Raw genomic sequence first — 25,568 nt, 5'->3', positions numbered from 1 at the left:
TGAACAAATACAAGGGTAAAATAGGGAGATGGAGCTACATGACAAAAATATTTGAGAATATATTGGTAATTTTGTGATTTTAGTAGATGTTGGAAAATACAAATAGGTAATTTTTTTTGAACTAAAATTAGGCCAAATAGATCGTTCTTTCGGGGACGCAGAGAGTAGTAAGTAAAAATCACCAACTTCAAAAGAAGAATTAATAAGAATAAGTGGTACACTGGTACCTCCTTCAACAAGTTTTCTACTGCTACACCTTCGTTTTTCCCAACCTCAAAACAAAAGCGTCAATGGAGGAGAAAGTAAACCCATCCATGGATTCCCGAATGCAGCGTTACAAATTTGTTTGGAGAATCTTAATGGTTGTCAACTTAGGTTTTGGAGGTCACTTTCTTTCTCTCTCTTCCCTTTATTGCAATTTTTTTTTGCTATTAATCACAACTTTTCTGCTCTAATTTGCTGATTTAGTACTACATTTTTTCAATTTCATTGCTTAATCTCTTGTTATTTCTTCTGATTATTGCATTTTTTTGCTATTAATCACAACATTTCTGCTCTAATTTGCTGAATTAGCACTATTTTTTTTTAAAAAATTTCTTTGCTTAATTTCTTGTTATTTCTTCTGATTATTGCATATTTAATCGCATTTTTCTTGGCCAATTTGGATAATTGTCTGTTTAGTGCCTGAGATACTTCGAACTAGGTAATGGAATCAGAAGTAGGGTTCTGTTTCTAATTTATACCTAGTTTTATAGGGTTTTTCTGTTGTTTAGTGTGATTTTCTTGAGTTTAGGGATACATGGGAATGAGATTTTATAGTGGGTTTGTATTAGAAGGGTTTAATTTGCTACATTGATGAACTGATGAACTGGAAAAGAGGGGAGAATAGAAAAATTAGGGTATGGGTTGAATTTGAAGTTAAATACGAAGTAGTTTTGTATTAGAATGTTTACGAATCCGAGGAACGGGTTGATCTCATTTTGTCTTCAAGATTACTTTTGAACCAAATGGGGTCTGAATCTTTAACATGAATGTTTAATAGTGAGAATTCTAATGTTCTTTGATTCAATGGCTGGGTAGTTATATCTAGAATTCATACGATTTGCATCGATGATTTTTTAGTGGAGGCCGGAGGATTGATTTTATTTCTAGAATCTTCTATGTAAACGTTGGTGAAGTATGTTATTGCTGAGTTCTATAAGGAAAATTCTGTTCTACGTATGGGAGAGATGAGATGCAAGATTGAGGTAGTCGATCCTTGCATTTTTGAAATGTGCAGGGGAATGTGAAAATCTTAGCTGAGCCCTGAGCCATTACCCAACATTAATTAGGTTTTTTGTTTCTTACTTCCATTGACGAGTATAATAGATTGATGACCAATGTTGTTAAGTCCAAGAATCTTGCATTTTCAACTTCTAACATAAGGCTGAGGGATAGGGAAAGATGACAATGTAATTGCTCAACCTTTGTTACTTTTGTTGCTTGTTAGTTTGTTGCTCGTTAGTTGATCACCTAAGGCTTAGCTGCTTTTTATTTTCATACTGGTTTAAGGGCTTGCAAGCAGGTTTATAAGTCCTTACAAGTTTTGAGAGTAAAATTTAATTGAAGTCTATAAAAAGCTACCTAACATGGTTAGCTTTTATAATGCTTTTACTATTGTGTGGTGACAGCTTTATCTTGTTCTTGCTGTCCAGTGATGAACATTTTCACCATAAATCTTTGTGCCTGACTATAGAGTAGTTTGATGATTCTCTATGACTTGATTTTGATTTACATATGACTTGTAACAGTTGTGTCATCAATATAATGATTTCCGGTTGTGCACCAATTGTTTCAACAGCATCTGCTAAGTATAGATGTTGAGAAGAGAGTCTTACCTGTCCAGTCAAGATGTTTCTTCTTTGATCCAATACCTTTGCCCATTTCAAAGATCAATATTGATAAATCCAGTACAAACTGATTTGATTTGGTCATTCTTTTATCTGGACCAAAGTACTCGGTACCTTGCTTATGGATACTGAAATAAATGGCATTCAAAACAAGCAGTTTAGACTGCCACTATTGCTTAGTTCTTGTCCATAAAACAGTTTGCACTTAAATAAGTTAACATCAAAGATAAGACAATTCCTATCTGATTCCAATTCCTGAAATATTATTTTTGCCTATATCTAGCCCTCATTGCCCTTGCTCCCCTTCTTTTTTGGTGCATGTTATGTTGGGTGCAATTAGGAAAGAATTCGTTTGTAAAGTGAATTCATCAGGTTATGTTTTGAACTATGAGTTTGATCAATTGTCACTTATAAGACAAACTCAACAATGCAGCTTATATTTTTGGAATGTCAAAAAGGAAAGAAGGAAGTTCAAAAAGTGAAAAGCTTGAAGAAGCTCCGCCTCCTGCTGCTAGTGCAAGTACACCAACAGTCAATTCTGTGGAGAAGCCAGAATATGCACCAGCAACCCCAACTGCAGAGCTTGCACTTCCTGCTCAGACAAGTGAACCGGCAGTTAATTTTTATGGGCAGCCAATCGTACCAGCAACCCCAGCTGCAGAGGATGTACTTTCTACTGATGCAATTGTGGAGCCAGAATATCCACCTGTTACCCCGATTGCAGAGCTTGTGAAGGTGCATGAGCCAATTACTGAGGATCAGCAACGAGAGATCTTCAAGTGGATACTGGATGAGAAAAGAAAGGTCAAACCCAGGAATAGAGATGAAAAGAAGCAAATAGATGAAGAAAAGGCCATGCTCAAGCAGTTTATACGAGGAAAATCAAACCCTTCCCTTTAGCCTCCTCCATAAGAGACCATCACATTTATCTTTTTGAACCTGATTTTTTGGATCCTGCAACATGTCTAACTCCAAGAGATAGTATCTCAGAGATGTGAGCCAGTTTTTTTTTGGGTGCTCCATTTAGTGATTTGAGGGCTCTCTTAGGGGTAAATATACATGCAATCATGCCTACACTTTGAAAAGGAATTAACTGCGCTTTAGATTTAGCGTATTTTTACACTGAAAATCTGGTCATTTGTAAGATGGAAAAATGCTTAACTGATGAAGCTCATGGAAAGTACATTCAACATCACGAAAGCTGTGTACAGTTCGGCTATAGGACTTGTGATGAGTTTGATGATTATGTAGTTTTCTTCATAAAATATGTTATACCTTTTGCTCTGAAAGTAACCTTTTTTGGTGACATTCAACAGATTCTTTTAGTATTGTTTGAAATGCGCCTTGCATGTATCTTTGAAATCCTGAAGTTTAACTTAAGGAAAGAGAGTTAAATTACCTGACCAACCTGTCAACATACATTTCCCTTTATCCGTCTTCCCGATTCCTTCATCGTACCCTAAAACCCTACTTTGACATAAAACAGATAAACTTGTCGACTTTTGAATGAATGAAAATTCACCAAATGCCTTTAAGGTTTCAATTGCCACTTGCATGTATTGTTTGAGAAGGTTACGTTTCAAGAAGCTTGCAAGCAAAAACAAATTGGTTTCAGAAATCTACAAGAAAACTCTTGACATAGTTGTTGTAATTACATGTGAATGTCTTGTATCGTTACTTAAATGCAGTATGATGTATGCAGCCAATACAGCTATAGAACTAATAGAAGGGTTGTACATCTATGGCTATTTGTCACCATGGGTGATTCTGCAGTGATAGTAGTCCATGATAGGCGCCCTCGGTTCAAACTATTGAGCCTCATTTTATGTGTTTTATATGGAGATGGTTCTAGACCCGGAAAACTATAGCTCATGCGTCATGCCTGGTTTTATTGAGCAATGCCTTGTGCCCTTGTCAACAATATTGGACAGACAAAATCTCTCTTTCTTTCAGGTTTTTTTCAGGTTTTTTTTATATTTTTTTATTTTTTTTTTTTGGTTTAGAAAGCCACAAGGGCGGATGATGAGGATCGATCTCTGAAACCGGGAAGGAAGCTCTTATCACTTAAGCTACCCTTCACTCTCAAACGGACAAAAATTATGGACTTATGTTTAGTTTTCACATTTTAGCTCCACTGTTAAAACGCTTTAGAAACAATAATAGAAAGAAATATATATTTTTATTTATTTTTTATTTTTTATTTTTAAAGAAACTAATTGAAAGGTATTAAACCACAATTAAATGATGAAGTACAATGATGTACCTAAGAAAAAAAATGATTACAATGATGAAGCTAGCGCTAATCAATCATAACCCAATAAATATGAGAGGACCAAATTTCAACAAATTATATATTTATATGTACGAGTATTTAAGAAAACATATGTTGAATAGAACCACACAATTGTTTGAATTTATGATCTCGATTTATTTGTTACAAGTTTAGTTTGAATTATACTATCAAAATGACAATCTGTTCCAAACACTAAGATAACCAGCCATTAGCCATTAGGACATTCAGGAGTATGACTTCCCAGTTTATTCCACTTTCTTTTTTACTTGAATGGCCTTAATGTATCCTCTTTTGCAGGAACTTCTTGAACCAGTGAGCAGAAAGTTTAGGGTATCGTTTTAGCCCGTGTTTGTAGTCCACATAGTTGATCCCAAATCGGACAGTATAACCGGAGTTCCATTCAAAGTTGTCCAACAATGACCAAGCAAAATAGCCCTTCACGTTAACACCTTCCCTACAATCCGAAATCAATGCAATCAATCACTTGATTCTATAAGAACATGTAATCTATATTCGAGGGAACTACCGCTAATAGTAATAGTTGCATTGGCACCTATGTAAGGCAAGGGATTCCTTTGTTCTTTTATGAGTTACCTAGAGCTGAACATAGGAAAACAACACTTTGAGCTGGAAAAAAGTCGGCCTCAGCCTAGACCGAACATAGCACCAATGGATAGACTGAGATCAAATCTAGTTAAACTTGTGAACTTAAAAGAGTTGGATGTAAGTTATCTTGTGAAAGAATTCTATCATGTATTATCAGAAAATTACACATATGTTCGTGGTAGAACTAAATCATTTCTATCAAGAACTAGTTCAAATTACTTACTTAATTGCAAGATATAAGAAAGAGAGATGATCATGGTGGTATTGCACCCTCATTTTATCACTAAGTGCTTCCTGAAGTGACAAATTGTTATTGTTAGCCTCATCAACACCTGCAAAAAGGGGAGGCAACAGTTTCGAGTGTGATCATTCAAATTTCTGCCTTGCACTCGAGTTATAGAGAAACAAAAGGTGCAATTTATGAAGTTTCTTGGTAAAACTTTGAATAAAAATAGTGCTCAGCCCACCATTCTCTGTTATATAAACCAAAGGGTTGTTGTATTTTCTCTTCACATACAGCAAAAGGTCTCGAATCCCTCGTGGATAAACATACAGCCAATCTGAAGCCGCCTGCAGAATGAAAGGGCAGGTGTAGTAATTTAGATTTAAGCGAAAGATAACACATATAATTCATATATAAGAAATTTTGAGGTACTGAGGAATCACTCGTATACCTTTGGACCAATTGGAATTCCATTTCGCTCCACTGCAAGAAAACAACCAATTTTTACTCATAGTAAAAAGTAAAAACCAACAAAAGCTTCATGATTACTTAGCAATTGCTGAAATCAACGAATATTTCTTCATTTATGTATAACAGTAATTATCTAGAATGTTGGAGGTACATACATCAGTACAGTACTACAGTCTGTAAGACTATATACAAACCTGTTTGTTTGACAATAGGATCAGTGATGTAAGAGGGTTTTGCCTGCTTCAGGCCAGGAGAATAAGCTGCATAATTAGCAGTGTAATAATTCAAACCCAAAAAATCAAAGGATCCATTCACCATCCTTGACTGCTCGGCAGAAAATTTAGGCAACCGGCCTTTTACAAGGGACTGCATGGTGTGTGGATATTCACCTTTCGTGATTGGATCCATAAACCTGTATGCAACTAATCCAATATGAGAGCCCATTTCTATGCTCGAACAAAGATAGATGATATAAAATGTCCTATTATGATATAATAGAACAAGATCAAAATTGAAATAGGTGTTAGGAAATGTAGATTCAGCAAAGGACCTAAGTTCCAGTATACACACAGCTCACCATCCAAACATGAAGTCAAGTGATCTCATTGCTGCAAACTGATGGCGTTGTACTTCAAACAGTGGAACAAACCAATGTGCCACTAGAGTAATACCGATTACACCTTTTTGAGAAACCTGTGATCATAACAGGGTAATCAGATTACAGATCAGAGAAGTTTTCTTAGTTCATGTGACAAAATGTTGTAGGTCATGCTAAGATACATTATTTTAAAGCGATTTGGTGTATAACCAAAAAAATGCAAGGATATTTTAAAAACTAAATAAGTTCAATAAGCTGAAATGCAAAGTTCAAAGCGCTACTGATCAATAAGGTTATGACTTACAGAACATATCTAATGTTAAGTTGTCTTATATCAAAGAAGTTAAAGAAGAATTCAAGCAAGAACATAGCAGTAAAAGTTTATAAACCTGATATTTACGCCTATACAAGTCCACTGCTGCTGCATGAGCAAGAAGTTGATGATGAGTAACCAAGTACGGTTCAGTGGATGAATCTCCACCAGTACAGTTAAGCCGTTGCCATTGTGAACATCGGCCAGGAGCCAAAACCCCATAAGCATACCCACCATTACTATAGGTCCAGGGTTCATTCAATGTAATCCAATGCTTCACTTTGTTACCAAATTCCTTGAAGCAAACATTTGCATAATCCCTAAAATCATCCCTGCAAGATTGTAACAAGGATTTGAAATTTTCGTTCTTAAAACTTCTAATGTTGTATTTGTTAGCTAAATTATGGGAAAAACTGAACATGTATGGCTTGGGCACAGGTATTTTAAATCCTGATCCTTTTTGTCGCGGTTCATTGGATAGGCTACAATATCTGTCTGTAAAAGTTAATCTTGCCACTCAGAAGATAACTTACACGATATTAGGACTGAGGAAACCACCATACTCGTCTTCCAATGCTTGTGGGAGATCCCAATGGAAAAGAGTCACATAAGGTTTTATACCTGCCGATACAAAAATATAATCAGCAGCATTGCAAGGAAGATCAGCTAAACAAGTACAGCACAAGATTAACACTATATAGTGAAGAAAATTAAGAAAGCTTTGATAAAAGATTGAGGTATGAATTCTTTCACCATTCGCTATTAGCTCATCAATAAGGTTGTGATAGTAAGCTAATCCTTTCTGATTCACGCCTCTGCATAATTTTCCATCTGTTCAGTCATCAGAACATGTAGCTCAGAATAATGGCGGACACACATGCTTTCAAAACAAATCAAGACAAGGCACAAGGGTGATATATTTCGTACAAGGTAAAATCCGTGACCAAGATATTGAAAATCTGTAGGCGTCTAATCCCATTTGCTTAATGATCTTAACATCCTCCTACAAAATAGCCATGATTTAACACAGTTAATAATGATTAACTTGTATAGGATCACAAAAGTCTAAGTTGAGCAACACTTGAAGTTACCTTATAGCGATGATATGAGTCTATAGCCACAACACCACTACTTCGATCTTTGATCTTATCTGCACAAGGAATATTAAAAATCGACTACATTTGAGAATACATAGGATTATACACAAAGCATCTTTTTTGCTTCTCTTCTAGTTAACGAATAAGACCAGGAAAACAATTCAACTATGCTAATATAAACAGATTATTTATAAAGATTGGATCAATGTAGAACAAAAACGATTGAATGCATATACTATTTACATACATAATCAAGAATAAATGCAGAAAACTTCAAGGGACATTACATAAAACCTGGAAATTTACTAGTGAAAGTGTCCCATATACTCAAGCCTCTACCATCTTCATGAGCTGCACCTTCATACTGTTACAGAAAAACACGTCTCAAACACAATTAGTATTTATCTTTCAATGTTTTCACAATGTACTAAGTTTTCATTACATTCATACTGTTTATACAGAAAGAAATGTAGCTCTAACTCACCTGATACGACGATGAAGCACTCCCGAAAACAAAACCTGCAGGAAAACTGCTCCTATTGAGTGCACCAATCCCATAATCGGCTTGAATGGCATCGATTTCAGGGGCACCATTGGAGTGTCCAAGCATCAAAAGGACCAGTAGTTGGACAAGGAAAACATGGGTTTGAACGTCTACACTCATGATTATACACTAATAAATAATCACTTGAATATATGCCTAAGTTTTTATTCCCTTACTTATGTTGCCTTCTTATACAGTTATATACATGCAGTAAAAAGTTGAACAAAAACATGTGTTACTTGCATTATTGAAAATGCATATACCACATTTTTATTACAAACTTGTTTCCAACAACATATGTATCTCATTATTTCTGTTTGAAATCTCTTGTAAAGGGCCCTTTTAATTTGCTAAAGAACATACGAGTAGTCCCCCTTACTGTCGTACACTTGTAACCTTTCGTAAATTGGGGATATATGTTTGACAGGCTAATAAATGGCATTTTGAAGTAAACTATTGATGCATATTGGGCATTTCGGAAAAAAAAAATAATAAATAAAAAATAAATAGAATCAAACCACATAAGAGGGTAGTTTATTGATCTTTTTTTCAGTGTATATTCCACGTACAGTATTACCAATTTACCATAGTACGAATTCAGTTGTCACATCTGAAGATAAATCACACTAATTTTGGATAAACACCGTATATAAAATTAATTTATGTGAGCTTTCTTATATTGAGGGACCAAATTAATTGTTAACGTAATTAATAAATTTAATTTATGTGAGCTTTCGAGTAGCACATTTTAACGTTAAAAGATTAAGTCTCGTCAAAAAAAAAAAAAAAAAAAAAACGTTAAAAGACTAAGGAAGTAAGGAACTATATAGCATGTGAGGGACCGAATTTGTTGTTGAAGTAACTAAAAGATACTTAAGGGACCAAATTTATTTCTTGTTGCTCATTAATAACTTAAAATATGAGAGGACCAAATTCCAACAAATTAATTGTTAATTTGTTACGTTAATGAGTAGTGTGTATTCCATATAATACGAGTACTCCGTATTATTGTTGTACTAATTTAGTTGTCATTAAGGGTCTGTTCACATTTACTTAATTTCAGTTCAGTTCAGTTCAGCTCCAATCAGTTCAGTTCAGTTCAGTTCAATTCAATTCAGTTTCAATCAGTTCAGTTCAGTTCAGCTCTTAATTTCCCTCTCACATAAAATATTCATTTCAGCTCAATTCAGTTCAGTTCAGTTCAGTTCAGTTCAGCTCCAATCAGTTCAGTTCAGTTCAGTTTAGCTCCAATCAGTTCAGTTCAGTTCAGCTCAGTTCAGTAAATATGAACAGGAGTTTAGATCAACTATCAACGTACCCATTAATTTAAGATAAAGATTGTATGTAATGTAAACCAATAAGAAACAAACAAGTGTCTTGTCGGTATGACAACGGTAACCCATTTTAACAAATTTGGTACATGAATTTAAATCACTATACTAATACATAATAATTTGTCTTAATTAAACTGTTACCTTTACCCATCATATAGGGAATTCAATATTGGAAAATCATGGAAACAATAGTATGCAAGTACATAAAGAAAATTGAATAAAGGACTGAAAACAGCAGGAATTACTCAGCTACAGAATTAGTGCTAAAAGCAGAATATATCATAATTTTAACCACAAAATAGAGACTCAATTTGAGATCCCTAACTAAGCTTTAATTGCCTTTAATAGACACTATGATTACCACCCTCTAGCCAGTAGCCCCTCACTCTCAAATAAGGGTAGTATCAATATATCAATGGCTGGACCATGATAATACATGGAGATGAAAGTGAAATATGAACTCCAATGACGATATCAATGTTAAACATATCAGACGCCTGATGGAGCCTTGCAACGGGTCTAGCATTCATAGAATGTAATATATTTTTCGTGAAGCAGATCGAGCTGCAATTATGTTGCAGCTGTCAAACCATACTACAGAATGCATTTCAGACTGTTCAGAGTTTAGGCTAGCACAATGTTGTTCTTTCAAACATTGTTTTCTCTTTAGATGAATCAATTTTTATATCATTGGTGAAAAAAAAAAAAAAAAAAATCATTATAGTCAGAAATGAGTAATTCATTTCAACCAAGTCCTTGCAAAGAACAACATCTGATCAAGTTATGTAGCCAAAGGAACAAGGGCAAGAAATGAAACCAAAATGCAAAAGTTCTAGAAGTTACAGGTAATGTTTTATTTGTGAAGGAAACCCTTGAACCATATAGCAGAATGCTTAGGGTATCGTTTCAGTCCATTGTTGTAGTCGACATAGTTTATGCCAAAACGAACAGTATAGCCAGAGCCCCACTCGAAGTTGTCCAACAATGACCAAGCAAAGTATCCTTTCAATCTAACTGCATACCTGCCAAAGTTCGGATTTTGCACCCACAATTAGTTGATATACAAGGACCTAATGCTTTGATTAACAAACAAATAGTTGATATACAATGAACTAATGCTTTAATTAACAAACAAATTTGGTACTTTCCTTTGATAAAGAAGGAAAACATGTCGAAGGGGGAGGGAAATATCATCCAAATTTTAGAAATTGCAAAATTTTGTTCAAGATAGGATTAATTTTGCACAAGATGTTCAAGCTGATGACATTTGATAGTTCCTACATTAGGAAGCAAAATATTCAATATCTCCTTAAGTTATACTGTAGTCATATTCTCCCCTGGTATAATAAAATTCTTTTAGCTTTCTCAAATTTTGACAGCTGAAACTTCCATGCCACTCTATGTCAAGTCATTTCTTTTACGTAACAGAGAGATGTCAGGGATGACGGGCAAGGATAATTAAACAAATTTGTAAAGTTGATTGTTAGACTAAGATAACTTATTAACTAGATAAAGAGGTAAAGTGCAACTACAGTAGAAGTTGAATGAGTGGTTTTACTCTGAACAATAAATGGTTTTGTTTTTCTTTTTAATAGCAGCCTTGCAATCAAGCTGCCTTACTCAGACATCAGTTTCACAACATTATTCTGATATAATTAAGGGCACTAGACACATCACTTTGGTCCAAATCTATGGATTTTGTCATTAAATTTCATAAATTGTACAGGAAAGAGAATATAAACACGTAAGCTTGGTTGGTCACTGATATTTGTAAATATTCTGTATCCTTATCGTTCCAGGATTACGAGTCTTGTAAAACTCTATATATATTGATCAATGGTACACACTCCAAATTGAGGAGTTTTTCCGAAATCCAACAGTCACTTCTACTAGTAGATAACCATCAAAGGAGGGATAAACGTAAAGCCTTAAACAGTGATAACAAAACTGAAGCTGAAAGGGGAGATGGTGAGGAAACCCATAAATAGTGAAAGTAGACCTTGTAAGAATACAGAAAGAGCTAAGAAACTTCCGAAGAAGCATTAACTTACCTAATAGCAAGTTGTGCAAAGGCTAGATGATCATGGTAGTAGTGTATCCTCATGCCATCACTCAAAGCTTCCTTAAGAGACAATCTGACATCATTTGACTCATCACAGCCTACAAATCACATTTATTATTTTTCAAATTAATCTTGGTGTATGCATGAACAAGGTCATCTAAAAATGTAAAAAGGGAAGCATGTATAAGGTTTATTAGGAACAAGCAGTAGCCAGTAAGAGAAAAATGTCAATTTGGCTAATTGAAAAATAGTATTGCCTGTATCTAGCAATATATCACCCCTTGCCCATTCCTTAAACCAAATTCACTTGACGAATAGACTGAGTTAGAAAACACCAAACATAATATGACTCACCATTTTCTGTGATGTAAATGATTGGATTTCTATATCGTTTCTTTATATGGAGTAGAAGATCAAAAATTCCTCTTGGATAAATATATAGCCAATCTGAAGCGGCCTGCACAAGAATTAGTACATGCAAAATTTAATTTGTTTGTAACAGTTCCATTGTTTGCAGTAAACGAAAGATAGTAGGTATTGTTGGGATTTGGGAAATCAATTTATAGATAGAAAAGGCATAGCACAAATACTTGATCATAAGAAATCAGTGCATGTTTCAAAAAGGCTTCCTGATAATTTGGAAGTCATGCACTTACCCTTGGACCAATTGGTATTCCATTACGTTCCGCTGTAGAAAGAAGTTTTAAGCATAAGTGAGTTACACTTGAGTGATCTTATGCAAAGTCTCAAATGAGAAACAGTATAATGGACTTACTTGTCGTATTGATGAGAGAATCAGTATTAAAATTAGGCTTTCCATTCCTGAAACTAGGAGCATATGCTGTGTAGCTGCTAGTGTAATAATTTAAGCCAATAAAATCAAATGAACCTTTTAGCAGGCTAGATTGCTCCCTTGAAAACTTAGGCAAGCGACTGCCAACAAGAGAGCGCATCGTATGTGGGTAGTCACCATATGTCACAGGGTCCATATACCTATCAAGGATGGAATATTCATAAGATTAGAAGAAATACAATGAGTTTGGACTCTTTGGAGTCAATAATAACAACTGAAGAAACCTCCAGCTAGTAATCAATAATTTCAGAGAAAATCTTTTAAATCAAGTAGAACATAAAATATAAACTTTATGTTTTGGAACTAGAGTTGTAATCCATTCCTCACTAACTTACATACTCACCATCCAAACATAAAGTCAACAGCTCTAAGTGCCGCACTTTGGTCTTGCTTAGCTTGAGAAAAGGGGATGAACCAATTTGAATTCAAAGCAATGCCTATTACACCTTTTTGAGATGCCTGTGGTATGCAAAAGAAGATACATATAGCTCAGAAATCCTACGATACATGCACTTTATCCACATCTATTGAGCAATTAGGTTTTGATGATTATAAACTAATGATGATTATCTATTTAACGTGTATGTTAAGTTGTGCATAGAAAGAGCAAGTTATGCTTGGAACAGGATACAAGAACCTGAGTAATGACAGGTATATATGTAAGGAACTTGAGCAATATAGGATAAGCAATAGAGGAACAAGAACAACGATAAGTGTTATGGTTGATAAGCATGATGATGGCTAAGGAACCATGAAGGTAACTATGTAAATAGGTGTTTACATATGTTAGCTTCACGAGGTAAGTATCCTATACATATATACGTCATGTATGTGTAGAAGTCTTTTAATTTAGTTTAGTTTTCTTTACTGTTTTTATAAATGAAAAAACTAACCTTCTGAGTTGCTTTGTTATCCTCAGAAGTTTGCTCAGTTTGTCATCATTAAAAAGGGGCAACTTGTTGATCCTTATGAGGTTTTGATGATGATGTTAAGAATTGAGCAAACTTCCATTTAATAAGGATTTTCTAGTGTTGTGATGTTTGCAGGTTCAGTAAGCGTTGAGGGCTGAAGTAGGAACTGAAATAGAGGAACTTTAGAAGATCCATGAGGATACAAGTAAAGTTAGAAGAAGAGTTCCAGAAATGGAACTTCCAGAAGTTTCTTAACAGGAACTTCGAAACGGGTTGTAACGACCTGGTTCCGGTGTAATGCTGGGGCAACCCTAAGATCCAGAATATATCAAGACTACAGGATTCCAGAACAAGAGTTTCAGAGAAGCAACATGAAGACAGAGAAATAGAAGTATATTGCTCTAGGATTCATGTAAGTATGTTGGACATAAAAGTCGGTCTGGAACAAGTCTTTATAGAACCAAGGTGAACTCCAAACAGTCAATGAAACTAGAGTAACTGACTTGTCAGGAACTCGAAGACTGTCAGAGTTCAGGAACCTAATAGGAACTTAAGTGTGCACGTTGTTAAAAGTCGGTTTTAATGATATATATATACGTGCATATCTTTTAGGGATTTGGTTTTACTGAATAAAGATATTTATCTTCTAATAAATCCCTTTTGGAAAAAGATAAATTTTTTTAAAAAAGTATTTTTAAACTAAAAGATAAGATTGGAATTAAATCTGATTTTATGTTAAGTTTATCTTATTATTATTGACAGATTTTATTCTTAACAAAAAGATATATTTTCGGAAAACTTGTTTTTAGAAAATATCTTTTAAACTTATCTTTTCAGAAAATCTATCTTTTTCAAGATGAAATGAATAATTCGAGTGTACTATAAATATGCTCATATGTATTCATTCAAAGTTGAGGCTGACGAAGTGTAGTGGTCGTGCTTAATGGTTTTAGCCTTCACCACGAAGCTAAGTCAGTTCTCCTGGTCAAAGTTCCTATCAGGTTTTGGTTACAGTACGTCCAATGAGTTCCAGACAGGTCTCGAGTGTTCAACATATTAGTTTTATCTCTTTATTCATAGATATGTATTTAGGGATATTCAATGAGATCTTGTAATGGGAAAAAGGGTTTTTGAGTGTTTTGTATTTTGGGGTGAGATTGTGAATTCTCTTAAATTCACACAAGTGATGAGTTTGAAATCTCGTAAAATTCGAGTGGTAGTTAGTCACCCTGAGTCTGTCTTGGGTTGCAAGTGGGAAAAAGGAACCTGAGTGTGTCTTAGGTCGAGAAAGGAACCTGAGTGTGTCTTGGGTCGAAAAAGGTGCCTGAGTTTGTCTTAGGTCTGATAGGATAGGTTCTTATCAATTAGCAAGTGTCTTAAGAGGAACTTGCAAAGCAAAGGTCTGTGTAATAGGTTGTACTAGGAGAGTTGCCTATTATAGTGGAATTTGTTTATAAGTCCCAATAGGGCCGAGGTTTTACTTCCAGTTAGGCACTGGATTTCCTCGTAAAACTTGCTGTGTGCTTTAAGTTCCTTTACGCTTTAATTGTTTATTTCCGCTTAAGTTCCGCGATTGGAACCTACTACCATTCACCCCCCCTCTTGTAGTAGTTCATCTAAACTAACAACATCTGATCATAATATAATATACATCAATAATCCTTAGCATATTAACTTACATCAGGTCATTATTTTCTATGTAACTTATTGATCAGGCAGCTAATGGAACCTAACATAAGATGAGTAATTAAAAATTCAGCTGAAGTTTAGGATATAAGATTAGGTTGTATATATCCTACCAAATTCAAATTAAAAGGTGTCGTGAATTCACTATCCTTACTTGTGATTTGAGTGGTATGTAAAGCAAAGGATCATGTAAGTTTTGCCAACAAGGTCTCTGGAAAACTAGAGACAGACCCATAAGCAAAGGATAATGAACAAAATAATTGTGGAATCATAAAACAAGTTTATCTCTTACAGCCCAGATAAACTCAAACCTCTGATCATACAATTTCTAGGGGCGTTTGGTCCAAACATTGGAAACAGAATGGAAAGAAAACAAATAAGACGAGGGAAAGAAATCATTAAACTTTTCATTTGTTTGGTTTGTTTAACCATGGAAGTGAATTGCTTAAACTTAACTTCTCTGTTTTTTTGTTTGAGGAGGGTAAGTGTTATTGCTACCTTAGGTTTTAGAGAGGTCACAAATCAAATAGGTAGAAACGATTACCCAAAGGTAATGGCTGTTACCCATTCCTTCTAACCAAACACTTGGTAATGCTGTAACGATAATGGTTTAATTGAATCCATTTCTAACCAAAATAATACCCTTACCAAACATGCTCTGAAATCAACCTACCCCTCAAACAAAGATTGGAATTTGGAAAGAATAAAAACTAAATCCACTTATAAGCAAAAGGGAAGCAAATCAAGCAATGCATATACTCCCTCCGTCCCCAAATGATAGTCCCTTATGGGCAAAAATCACGGGAATTAAGAAAATTAAATATAAGTAGTAAAATTACATTGAAAAGATAAATTTACATTGGGTATGTAAAATAGTAGAGAGAGAAAGTAATAAAAGTACATTGAAAAACAAAATTTACATTGGAAAGTTAAATTTGCACAAATATTGTTGTAATTGGAGGAAATTTTGATAAAAAATTGATATTAATGGTACTTGAAAAAAGCAAATGGGACTATCAATTTGGGACTAAAAATAGGCCATAAGGGACTATCATTTGGGGACGGAGGGAGTAGTATATATTAGAATGCACATCAGTTTTTTAGTAATTTTAAAAATAGTAAAAGTTCAGATACCAACATCTATACCCATTGGAAAAGTTCAGGATATATGAAGTAAGACCTGATATTTCTGTCTATAAATTTGAACAGCTGCACCATGAGCAAGAATCTGGTAATGCGCAACTTTGTAAGGGTCAGTGGCTAAATCAATATTGCACTTCAGAGGGTTTGATGTAGAACACTGCTTGGACGAAAAGACTCCAGTTGAGTAAATGCCTGTACTATAGGACCATGGCTCATTGAGTGTAATCCAATGCTTCACCTTGTTACCATACTCTCTAAAACAGAGGTCTGCATAGTTCCGAAAATCACCCCTGTCCAGTAAAACAATATGTAACACATCAAATATACATAAAAAGAAAACTATTAGATGCAATAAGCTGATGCAATGCCCCAAGTCAAAGGGATCAAGGTAACAATGTCTTAAAACTGGTAGACAACTTTTGAGATTGATTTCAGGTATTTGTTCTTTAATATTACACGTTTTAGCATTCCACACAAGGATTAACAATTCATTTATGTAGTTAATTAACTTAATTTTCTCTCCATTACTAATCTTAACCAACTACAATTTATTTTTTTCCGACCTCTATTACTACGTACTCAACTCTCATCGAGTTGAGCATTGGATTAAAACATCGCCAACCTTCTCTTTCTACTTAAATGATTCCAAAGTACCAACTACTCAAAAAAAACTGAAAACGGCTAAAACAAGTACTAAAAATGAAGTATGTTTTACAATTACCATACATCCATTATGCTTTCAGAAGATCATTTCTAGTAATGAACCAGTGTTAACCACTATGACAAAATTTGTGAATATTTCTATAAAGTTAATAACTTACACTATTTGAGGGCTAATAAAACCACCATATTCGTCTTGCAACGACTGAGGAAGATCCCAATGGAAAAGGGTGATAAATGGTTGTATGCCTGCCATTATGTAGCAACAAAATAATCACAATGTCGCATATAATATAACATACGTAGGAATAACAAAAAGTGTGACAAAATATTAACCATTCGCCAAAAGTTCATCGATAAGGTTGTGGTAATAGGCTATTCCTTTCTTGTTCACACCCTTGCTTACTTTTCCATCTGAAAATTATAAAAGTATCCAAAGATCATCAATGTCAGTTTGAGAATTTAAAGAGAAAAGTAGCTCACATTTCACTTATTCCTACTCCCTCCGTCCCTAAATTACATTCCTCCTTTCTATTTTTGGTATTTCAAAATTACATTCCTCCTTTCTATCTTTGGTAAGTTATTTTTAGTAAATCAACTCTCTTTTTTTGTTTTATATTTAATGCTTTCTCACTCATCCTTACCTAATCTCACTCATAATCCTTGTACCAAATTACAATGAATATGATTGGTTAAAAATTTTCAATTAGGAGTATGTGATTGGTCCTTTTTTTTTTGCAAAGGATTGATGACATGTCATGAGTAATAACTATTCTATCTTTGTACTTCCCATGCATGTTATTTGTCTTATTCTTTTCTCCTTAATTCCCGTGTAAATTTCCAAAGAGGAATGTAATTTAGGGACGGAGGGAGTACAAGGATTTATCAAACACCAAAGTTTTTAAGACACAAAGTCATAGATCTTCAGACCAAATAATTCGACTTGAATTTTTTAAGGATTCAGGTATAGTTGGATCTAGAGCTTAAGTAATCATCAATAAGTGTTCTATAACTTTATCAAGAAAAGTACAGTATGGAGACCAAGTTCTTGGGGCTTTTAATTTTGTAAAAGACACGATATAGTGGCAGAAATGTAACAAATAAATGCAGATAAAGTCCATCAAAAGCTTGCCTTTACCTTTTATACAGACTGAAATGTTTTGATACCGACACAGCTAGATTGTTTCAACTCAACAGTTTGGGTATTATCTATCCCTAATTTGCAACCATTTACAGCAATGACAGCTTAAACTCCGCTCACATGTACAAGTTAATATTTTTTAAATGTAAAAGCTAATTTGCAGATAGATGACATACAAGGCAATAATCTGGGCCATGAAATTGAAAACCTGTAAGCATCTAGTCCCATTTCCTTCAAGATCTTCACATCTTCCTACAAATGACAGTTAGGATAAAATTTTTAAATAATGTTAGTTTTCTTGGAGTCTTAAGAGAGGACGAGAAGCTTCGACAAGAACCCAGCCCTTCATTCCAATTCGAGATGATACTTCTGAAAAACTAGTGCATCTATTGAGTCTATATAAATTTTTACTACTCCCACCATTTCAAAATAACAACTACAATTTAGCTTTTCACACTACAAAAAATTCTACTTGTATAAAATGTTGATATTTTGAAAACATAATTGACATGAATCTAACAAGATCCCATGTGATTTTACTTTTTTCTTTACGTGTAAATCATAAAAATCAATGGTCAAAGTAGAGTCTAAATGATGCCAAAATTCAAAGTTTCAAACGGTAACCATTACTCTATATGTTGAAAGTTGAAACAAAGGTGGAGAAAATTAAATTTTACAAAGAACCTAATATTTTGTGAACATGCAAAAGCTACAACGAATAAAAGGGGTAAAAAGCTCAATTTTTCAAATTCAAATCTTTTTTAACTTTTTCTAGGGGACCCATGTATAGTAGTCATACTAATAGTCTAATACTCCCTCCGTTTTTTTTTTATATGCATCACTTTGACAATTGCACCATTCACATACCATGGTTGACTTAATTTTTTCACCTCTAAAAAATGAATAAATGTTATTATATTATATATCATTGGATTCGTCATAATGTCTAGTTTCATAATATAATTTTGTTACAATTTTTACTAATACACAATTAAAGATATCTATGGTCAAAGTAGCGTCTCGGCAAATGTGCCGGTCAAACTGATGCATATAAAAAAAACAGAGGGAGTACCACATGAATTCTACATTTCAACAACAAAATTAAATAAATTATAATGATAAAACAAAATTAATTAACCACATTAATATTGTGATCATACGAGTAGCTATCAAGCAAGGGATCCCATACCTTATAGCGATGGTATGAATCAACTGCCACATCCCCATTCTTTCCGTCAGCTATTTTTCCTGCACATAATCATATATCATCACCAATAACCTTAAACAAACATTCAATGTACATTAATATATTATACAATACTTGACTCGAATCAAATCAAGTCTACATCATTGTCCTTTGTGACTCTCATATCCATCATATATATGAAAATTTATAATCTTCATTTTATTTACAACCTAAAGATTAAGCTAATTTATATAAAAATAAATAAAAAAAAATAAAATTAACCAGGAAATTTGTGGGTGAAAGTATCCCATGTACTAGGCCCTTTTCCATCTTCTTTAGTTCCTCCTTCATACTACACAAAAACACACAAAATCATGAATTTACATTTCTAGAAATTGAAAAATTAAAAAATTAAATCAATGTATAAAATTTGTTCAAAACCCATTTCAAAATCATTATATACTAAAAAAAAAAAATCACATTTTTATTCTTTAATTACATTTCCATTTTCCAAATATGAAAATTTTCGTTTTCCAAGTAATGAAAAACCCATTATAATAAAATCAACACATAACCAACTTCAAACATAAATTAACATTATAATGAAAATAAAACATGAAATTAGCAAAAAAAAAAAAAAAAAAAAGGGGGTAATGGGTAATTAGTAACCTGGTAAGCAGAAGAAGCTGAGCCAAATAGAAAACCTCGTGGAAAAGTGGTACGATTAAGGATGCTAATCCCGTAATTAACACCATTAATACCAATGTTAGCGTAATTAGTACTTGTAGCAACATCACCAAAGCTTGAGCTTACAAGTGTGAATACAGCTAAGAAAAGAGCTAGAAATTCAAACTCCTTCATTTTTAACTTTTTTTTTTTTTTTTTTTTTTTTGAGTTTTTGTGTAAGAGAGAATATTTTTTGAGTTATAGAGATTTGTGTTTGGCGGTTTTGAGGAGAGTTTTGGGTACTTTCTCTTTTTACGGGTGTGTAATTGTGTGAGACTCCTATCTTTTTTGTGTAATAGGGTATGCACAATATAGTCAATATTGGACTGTGTGGACTGTGAATCTATAATGGCTTGTGTTCATTTTTGGCGTACGTGATGTAAGAAATATTCCATGAAATTTTAACACTATTTGAAAATTGATAAAAGAATAAAACTTTAGATGATGTGTTGTGGGAATTCATTAGTAAGGTCCTGTTCTTTTCACCTTAAAAAAAATAATATTCAGTAAAAATAATTTCAGTTCAGTAAAAATAATTTCAGTTCAGTAAAATTAAGTTCAGTTCAGTAAAAATAATTTCACTTCAGCAAAATTAAGGTGAATCAAACAGGGCCTAAATACGGAGTAATAGTTAGCGCGATCAGGATGCTAAAAATATTCGTGGATTCTTCTCCAAGGTTAGCACAATGCTTATATTAGTAGTATGCAATGACTTGTTAAAGTTTTGAGTCATACACACTTACCAAAATTAGAAACAATGAGCCTTAAAAAGAATTGTAAGAGTACAGTTCAGTTCAGTAAAAATAAGTTCAGTAAAAATAATTTCAGTTTAGTAAAAATAATTTCAGTTCAGCAAAATTAAGGTGAATCAAACAAGGCCTACATCAAAAATTAAAATTTGAAGAAGACCACTCAAAATTGTTTCTCATGGAAAAGTAAAATGTAATCGTCAATGTTACCTTATTTGTGACTATAACAACTTTAATTAGGAAAAATTACACTCATTATCATGAAATATAATCCAATTGCAACCATTGACACCAACCTATCTTTACTATCAATTGACATGAAGGTGTCAATAAAGGCACTCGGTGTCATCAATCGTATATAATAGAGTAAAGACATTAAATGTCATGAGCTCGATTATTATGAGTTATGAACCATTCAAGTGAAGTTGAATTCCAACCCTAATTTGCCATACATAGTCATCTTTTAGATTATTATAAAATAAGTAATAAAACACAAAATACAAATACTAATTCTTCTTATTCTCTAAGATATTACTTCTGTTTATTGGGCACTATTCTCAGTCCCATTGGATTTGTGACTGCTCACAAACTCAAGTGTCATGCTAATTCAGAGGGCGGTCGCTTGACTCCTATGGAACCAAGGTAACACAGAATATAAGTACCCCCTTTGTATTTTATTATTTGCCCCACTTTTCTTTTGTGACCGTATTTTATTACTTGTTTTATTACCTTTTGTGGAACTTTTAACATGCTTATTTTCCTCCCACTAGTGGCCCTCTCATATTATATTTTAATATCTTCATATTCTCTCTCCTCTTCGCTTTTGCTTTTTTAAGATTTTTTATTTTTCAATCATCCCCACTTGCATTACAAAATATTATTTCTTTCTATCATTCCATCTAAAACTTCGTGTCTGAAGAAATAGAAATAATAAAATACTGAGGAAGTAATTTCTATTTATTGCTTAATGTATAACAAATTTGCACAAAAAAAAATGTATAACAAATTGCACTCACCCTTAGTGCTTTTATTTTAATAATTTCTTTTTTGAAAATAATTCTTTATTAAAATTCATATGACATCTACAAGATAAATCAAATCTTGCATAAACAAAATAAATTCTTGTCTTGTCAAAAAAAAAAAAAAAAAATTTAAATCCCCGTAAATGGTGTTTTGCATTGTACTCATCAATTAATAATATCGGCATATTGTTTTAATAAACTTATAATGGAGGTTTAACAGCCTTTTCCAACCTTAAAGTTAAACACCCCTTCCTCATACGCCGTCGTTTAAGATGAGAATTGCGCTCAAAGAAAAGAGAATCAAATATAGTAACGTTTCTTCCCGGGCAAATAACAAAGTTTTGCACAGCTCTCACTCAACTAATTTCTTTAACATTCAAACTCACAAAAACAGAAACAAAACACAAAGATAAAGAATCTCTTTCTACATACACTTAAACAATTCCTTTCCTAATTTCCTGTCCAATGTACAATCAAATATATAATCTAAACTTGTTATACCCCAAATGTTACAACTTCCAACTTAATCATTTTAATTTTATTTTTTAAGCAAATGTCTTTGAGCCCTCCTCCAACTCGACCTGACTCGACTCAAAATTTTAATTCTTATTGGTGTTACCAATGTCGACGGATTGTCCGAATCTCCTCGGACAACCCGTCAGAAATTGTTTGCCCACGATGTTTTGGTCAGTTCGTGTGTGAAATGGAAATCCCGAGGCCAAGACTAGTTTTTAATTTTACATACGATGACCCGTCCCCTCAAGCCCGTCTCCTTGAAGCCTTAGCCCTTATGCTAGACCCGCCATTGAGGTTACGAAACCATGAGCCTGATAGCCCGTGGGCCGTCCCACGACGACAGTCTAGTAGGGATGTAGTACTTGAAGGGCCTACTTCTGAACGACCTAGATGGGTTCAAGTCCCGGTCCCACGGCCTTCAAACCGTAGAGATGACTGGGATATTCAGCCGGGGTTACGTGCCCGGCCCAGGTGGGTCATTGTTAGGCCCACGGGCCTGCCACCCGGGTCATCAGGCCCGGTTTCCAGGCCCGAGATCATACCCCCAATTATGGAGTCTGAGCCAGGGAACTATTTTCTTGGACCAGGCTTACAACAGCTAATTGAAGAACTGACGGAGAACGACCGCCAGGGCCCACCACCTGCCCCGGATAACGCAATCGAGGCGGTGCCAACGGTAAAGCTGACTGCAGAGCATGTAAAAGAGGGAGGGTCAGAGTGTCCTGTTTGTAAAGAGGAGTTTGAAATAGGGACTGAAGTAAGGGAGTTACCATGCAAACATGTGTATCATTCTGACTGCATTGTACCCTGGTTAAGGCTGCACAACTCCTGTCCTGTTTGTCGAACCGAGCTACCGGCATTGCCCCAATGTGAAGATGCAGGAGGAGGACTTGAATCAGAAAGTTCTAGTACTGTTGAAATTGGTAGGCCTCGTAGATGCTTGAATTGGAACCGGTTGAGCTCGATTTGGCCCTTTCGTTCTCGCTATTCAAGGATTAGCCCCCATGATGATCGTAATCCTAGGTTGCCAACCGGAGGTCAGAACTTTAATCTTTGAATAACTTAATGATTATTATGCAAGCATAGATGAACTATGGCAAAACAGATCAACCTAGATAAAAATGTCATTTAATGTCTATTTTCGCGATATACCTTACCATACAACCTTGCAAATAAACTTGTGCATCTCTATGCTAGCATAGTACTAGCATGCCATATTGCCATTGAAGAAATTAATAAAATTATGTCACATTGATTTTTTTTTATCATAAATATCATTATATGTTGGTTTGTTTTATTACTGTTGTTGTATGTCTAAATGTTGACATTGGCTTTACTTGAAAATACAGCGTTTTTGTTGACATGCACCTTACTCCTGATGCTTGTCATACCCTTAGTGACATATTCTTAATCCTAGACTAAGCTAACAACCGCGATTCTCTGCACTTCCTTCTGCAATGAAAGAGATAGCAGCCGCGCCAGCAACTAACAGTACAGCAGCCACAGGCTCTGACAATTTATATCTTATAGAGATGAAATCGAATCCTTCAACATGTTATTATGTTAATGTTTATGTTATGAACTTAATAGAAATTATACTTAATTTTTAGACATTGAGATACTTTCTGATCTTTTGTATGCCAATTGTTGTACTTCTGGCTTCAATATCTATTCTTTGCTGTAAGAATTCAGAGAATCGCGCTTGTTTGTGATGTACTGAATTGTGCTACTATATCTACCTGCTTTCAGCTGGTCGATCAAGGAGGCCATTCTGCCCAATTCTTTAGGATTGCTGTTGCTGCTATCATTATGCGCTATCTGGTACACAGTTCTTGGATTTGATAGATACATACACGGTGGAAAGAAATTTTTATTTCCTGATCATGCATATCTAATGCCATTGAGTTCAAATTCTCGACGATGATGATGAGGCGTATCTTATGACACTAGTTCATTATGTTATTGAAGCCAACCATACTATTGCATCACATCTCTATGTATCAATGTATGCAACCAAAAATAATTTGGAAAATATAAGAAATAGACTCAAGAAGGTTATCATCAACCTGGTAGTAATGATGTACTTCAATTCTCTAAAGAATAATTCATGACCCCAAAATTCTTTATAAAATTAAATCATACAAACCATTAGGGGTGTTCGCGGTGCGGTTTGGATACTAAACCACACCAAACCACAAAATTGCAGTTTGTAACTTTTTCAAACCGCACTTCTAAAAAAACCGCACTAAATCGCACCGCAAAATACGGTTTGGTGCGGTGCGGTTTGCGGTTTAACCATAAATTTTAAAAAGGTTATTATTATTTTTTTAAAAACAAAACTTTTATTTTATTTTGTAATTATCTATTTATAATTTTAATATTAAACTCTTTTTAACCTTTGATTAACTAATAGTCAAAGATTAGCTCATATATTTTATTTCTTTTGTATTTTTTTTAATAAAAATATAGTATAAAAATTGCAAACTTTATTAAAGTGCGGTTTGCGGTGCGGTTTGGTTTTATTATTTTTTGAAACCGCACCAAACCGTAAACCGCGGTTTGGTCACTTTCAAAAACCGCACCGCAATTTTGAAACCACAAACCGCACCAAACTGCAAAATTGCGGTTTGGTTTGCGGTTTTATAAGAAACCAGCTGATATACAAAGTAGCATTTAAAAAGTATTTGTTAGAATATAAGATATCGGAAAATATATGCATGTGTGATATATTTACCGTAGATATCATTAAGAGAATAATATATTTAGGATATTTATGTTAAGATATTATTTTGAGAATATATCTTAACGCTTTGTTTGGATAGCAAAGAAGGAAGGAAATGAAGGGGACGGAAAATGGAGGAAGGGAAGGGAAAAGAAAAGGAGGGGGAGGTGAGCTCCATTTTCCCTCCAAATCTCTCCAATTTTGGAGAGATTATGGTTATTTTAGAGAGAGGGAAAATGGATCCCTCCCTCTAGCTCCTTCCCCCAATCTTTTACCCAAACAAGAGATTTGTCCCCCTCCATTTCTCTTCTCTTCCTTTCCTTCCATTTCTTCCTAAACAAAGTGTTAAGGTTTATGGTTAAGCTAGTATATCGGAAGATTGTTTTCTATTTTATGAGCTTAGGTTTTGTATAAATACTCAACTATACTCAACTTATTGATGAATAATAAACAAGCAATACAAGCTATTCTATTTTCTCTTTCTTTCTAATTTACATTGTATCAGAGCCAGGTTCACGATATGGGACCCTAAATGGTTAAAATTCACTGGGCCAAGAATAGGTCCATGTGAGGGAGTGAAGAAGCACACTAGCCCGAAAATTCACATGAGACAAAGTTAAAAAAATTGGACCTTACATGTGAGGGGTCGTGAAGAAGCACTCTACCAAATAACACATGTAAGTATCCCACATTAGTTGAAAAAGAGAGAGTTAATCACTTTATAAGGCTAAAGGGCTACTCCTCCTATTGCCATATGGTTTTGGGATGAAAGCTCCTTAGACTTGTGAAGTGGACTCTCTATCTTGGTTTGCAGGTGCAGCCC

The 25,568-nt window shown here is 34.2% G+C and overlaps 4 protein-coding genes across 4 annotated transcripts; 2 read left to right on the top strand and 2 right to left on the bottom strand.

Annotated features, from left to right (window-relative positions):
- Window positions 1-235: 235 nt before the first annotated feature.
- On the top strand, window positions 236-3,197 carry LOC145612063 (uncharacterized). Its single transcript, XM_081667439.1, has 2 exons — window positions 236-384; window positions 2,323-3,197. The coding sequence occupies exons 1-2, from the start codon at window positions 291-293 to the stop codon at window positions 2,787-2,789; spliced, it is 561 nt and encodes a 186-aa protein (XP_081523565.1). The 5' UTR covers window positions 236-290; the 3' UTR covers window positions 2,790-3,197.
- Window positions 3,198-4,291: 1,094 nt separating this feature from the next.
- Window positions 4,292-8,221, bottom strand: LOC145612062 (beta-glucosidase 12-like). Its single transcript, XM_081667438.1, has 13 exons — window positions 7,975-8,221; window positions 7,785-7,854; window positions 7,485-7,543; window positions 7,321-7,396; window positions 7,147-7,224; window positions 6,927-7,014; window positions 6,470-6,725; window positions 6,060-6,175; window positions 5,677-5,894; window positions 5,463-5,494; window positions 5,256-5,358; window positions 5,012-5,120; window positions 4,292-4,636 (listed from the first exon to the last, which is right to left on the bottom strand). Exons 1-13 carry the CDS (start codon window positions 8,152-8,154, stop codon window positions 4,459-4,461), a joined length of 1,563 nt encoding a protein of 520 aa, XP_081523564.1. The 5' UTR covers window positions 8,155-8,221; the 3' UTR covers window positions 4,292-4,458.
- A 1,799-nt stretch (window positions 8,222-10,020) lies between these two features.
- On the bottom strand, window positions 10,021-20,007 carry LOC145610332 (beta-glucosidase 24-like). Its single transcript, XM_081665659.1, has 13 exons — window positions 19,680-20,007; window positions 19,293-19,362; window positions 19,014-19,072; window positions 18,001-18,076; window positions 17,020-17,097; window positions 16,845-16,932; window positions 16,061-16,313; window positions 12,627-12,742; window positions 12,206-12,423; window positions 12,087-12,118; window positions 11,785-11,887; window positions 11,420-11,528; window positions 10,021-10,390 (listed from the first exon to the last, which is right to left on the bottom strand). Exons 1-13 carry the CDS (start codon window positions 19,869-19,871, stop codon window positions 10,222-10,224), a joined length of 1,563 nt encoding a protein of 520 aa, XP_081521785.1. The 5' UTR covers window positions 19,872-20,007; the 3' UTR covers window positions 10,021-10,221.
- Window positions 20,008-21,993: 1,986 nt separating this feature from the next.
- LOC145612204 (E3 ubiquitin-protein ligase RZF1-like) lies at window positions 21,994-24,027 on the top strand. Its single transcript, XM_081667583.1, has 2 exons — window positions 21,994-23,060; window positions 23,773-24,027. Exons 1-2 carry the CDS (start codon window positions 22,061-22,063, stop codon window positions 23,808-23,810), a joined length of 1,038 nt encoding a protein of 345 aa, XP_081523709.1. The 5' UTR covers window positions 21,994-22,060; the 3' UTR covers window positions 23,811-24,027.
- The last annotated feature ends 1,541 nt before the right edge of the window (window positions 24,028-25,568 follow it).

Source organism: Chenopodium album, chromosome 24 (genome assembly GCF_948465745.1).
Source record: "Chenopodium album chromosome 24, dcCheAlbu1.1, whole genome shotgun sequence".
Lineage (NCBI taxonomy): Eukaryota > Viridiplantae > Streptophyta > Magnoliopsida > Caryophyllales > Amaranthaceae > Chenopodium > Chenopodium album.
The sequence above is the reverse complement of the archived record's forward strand: the minus strand, read 5'-3'. Positions and strand labels throughout refer to the sequence as shown.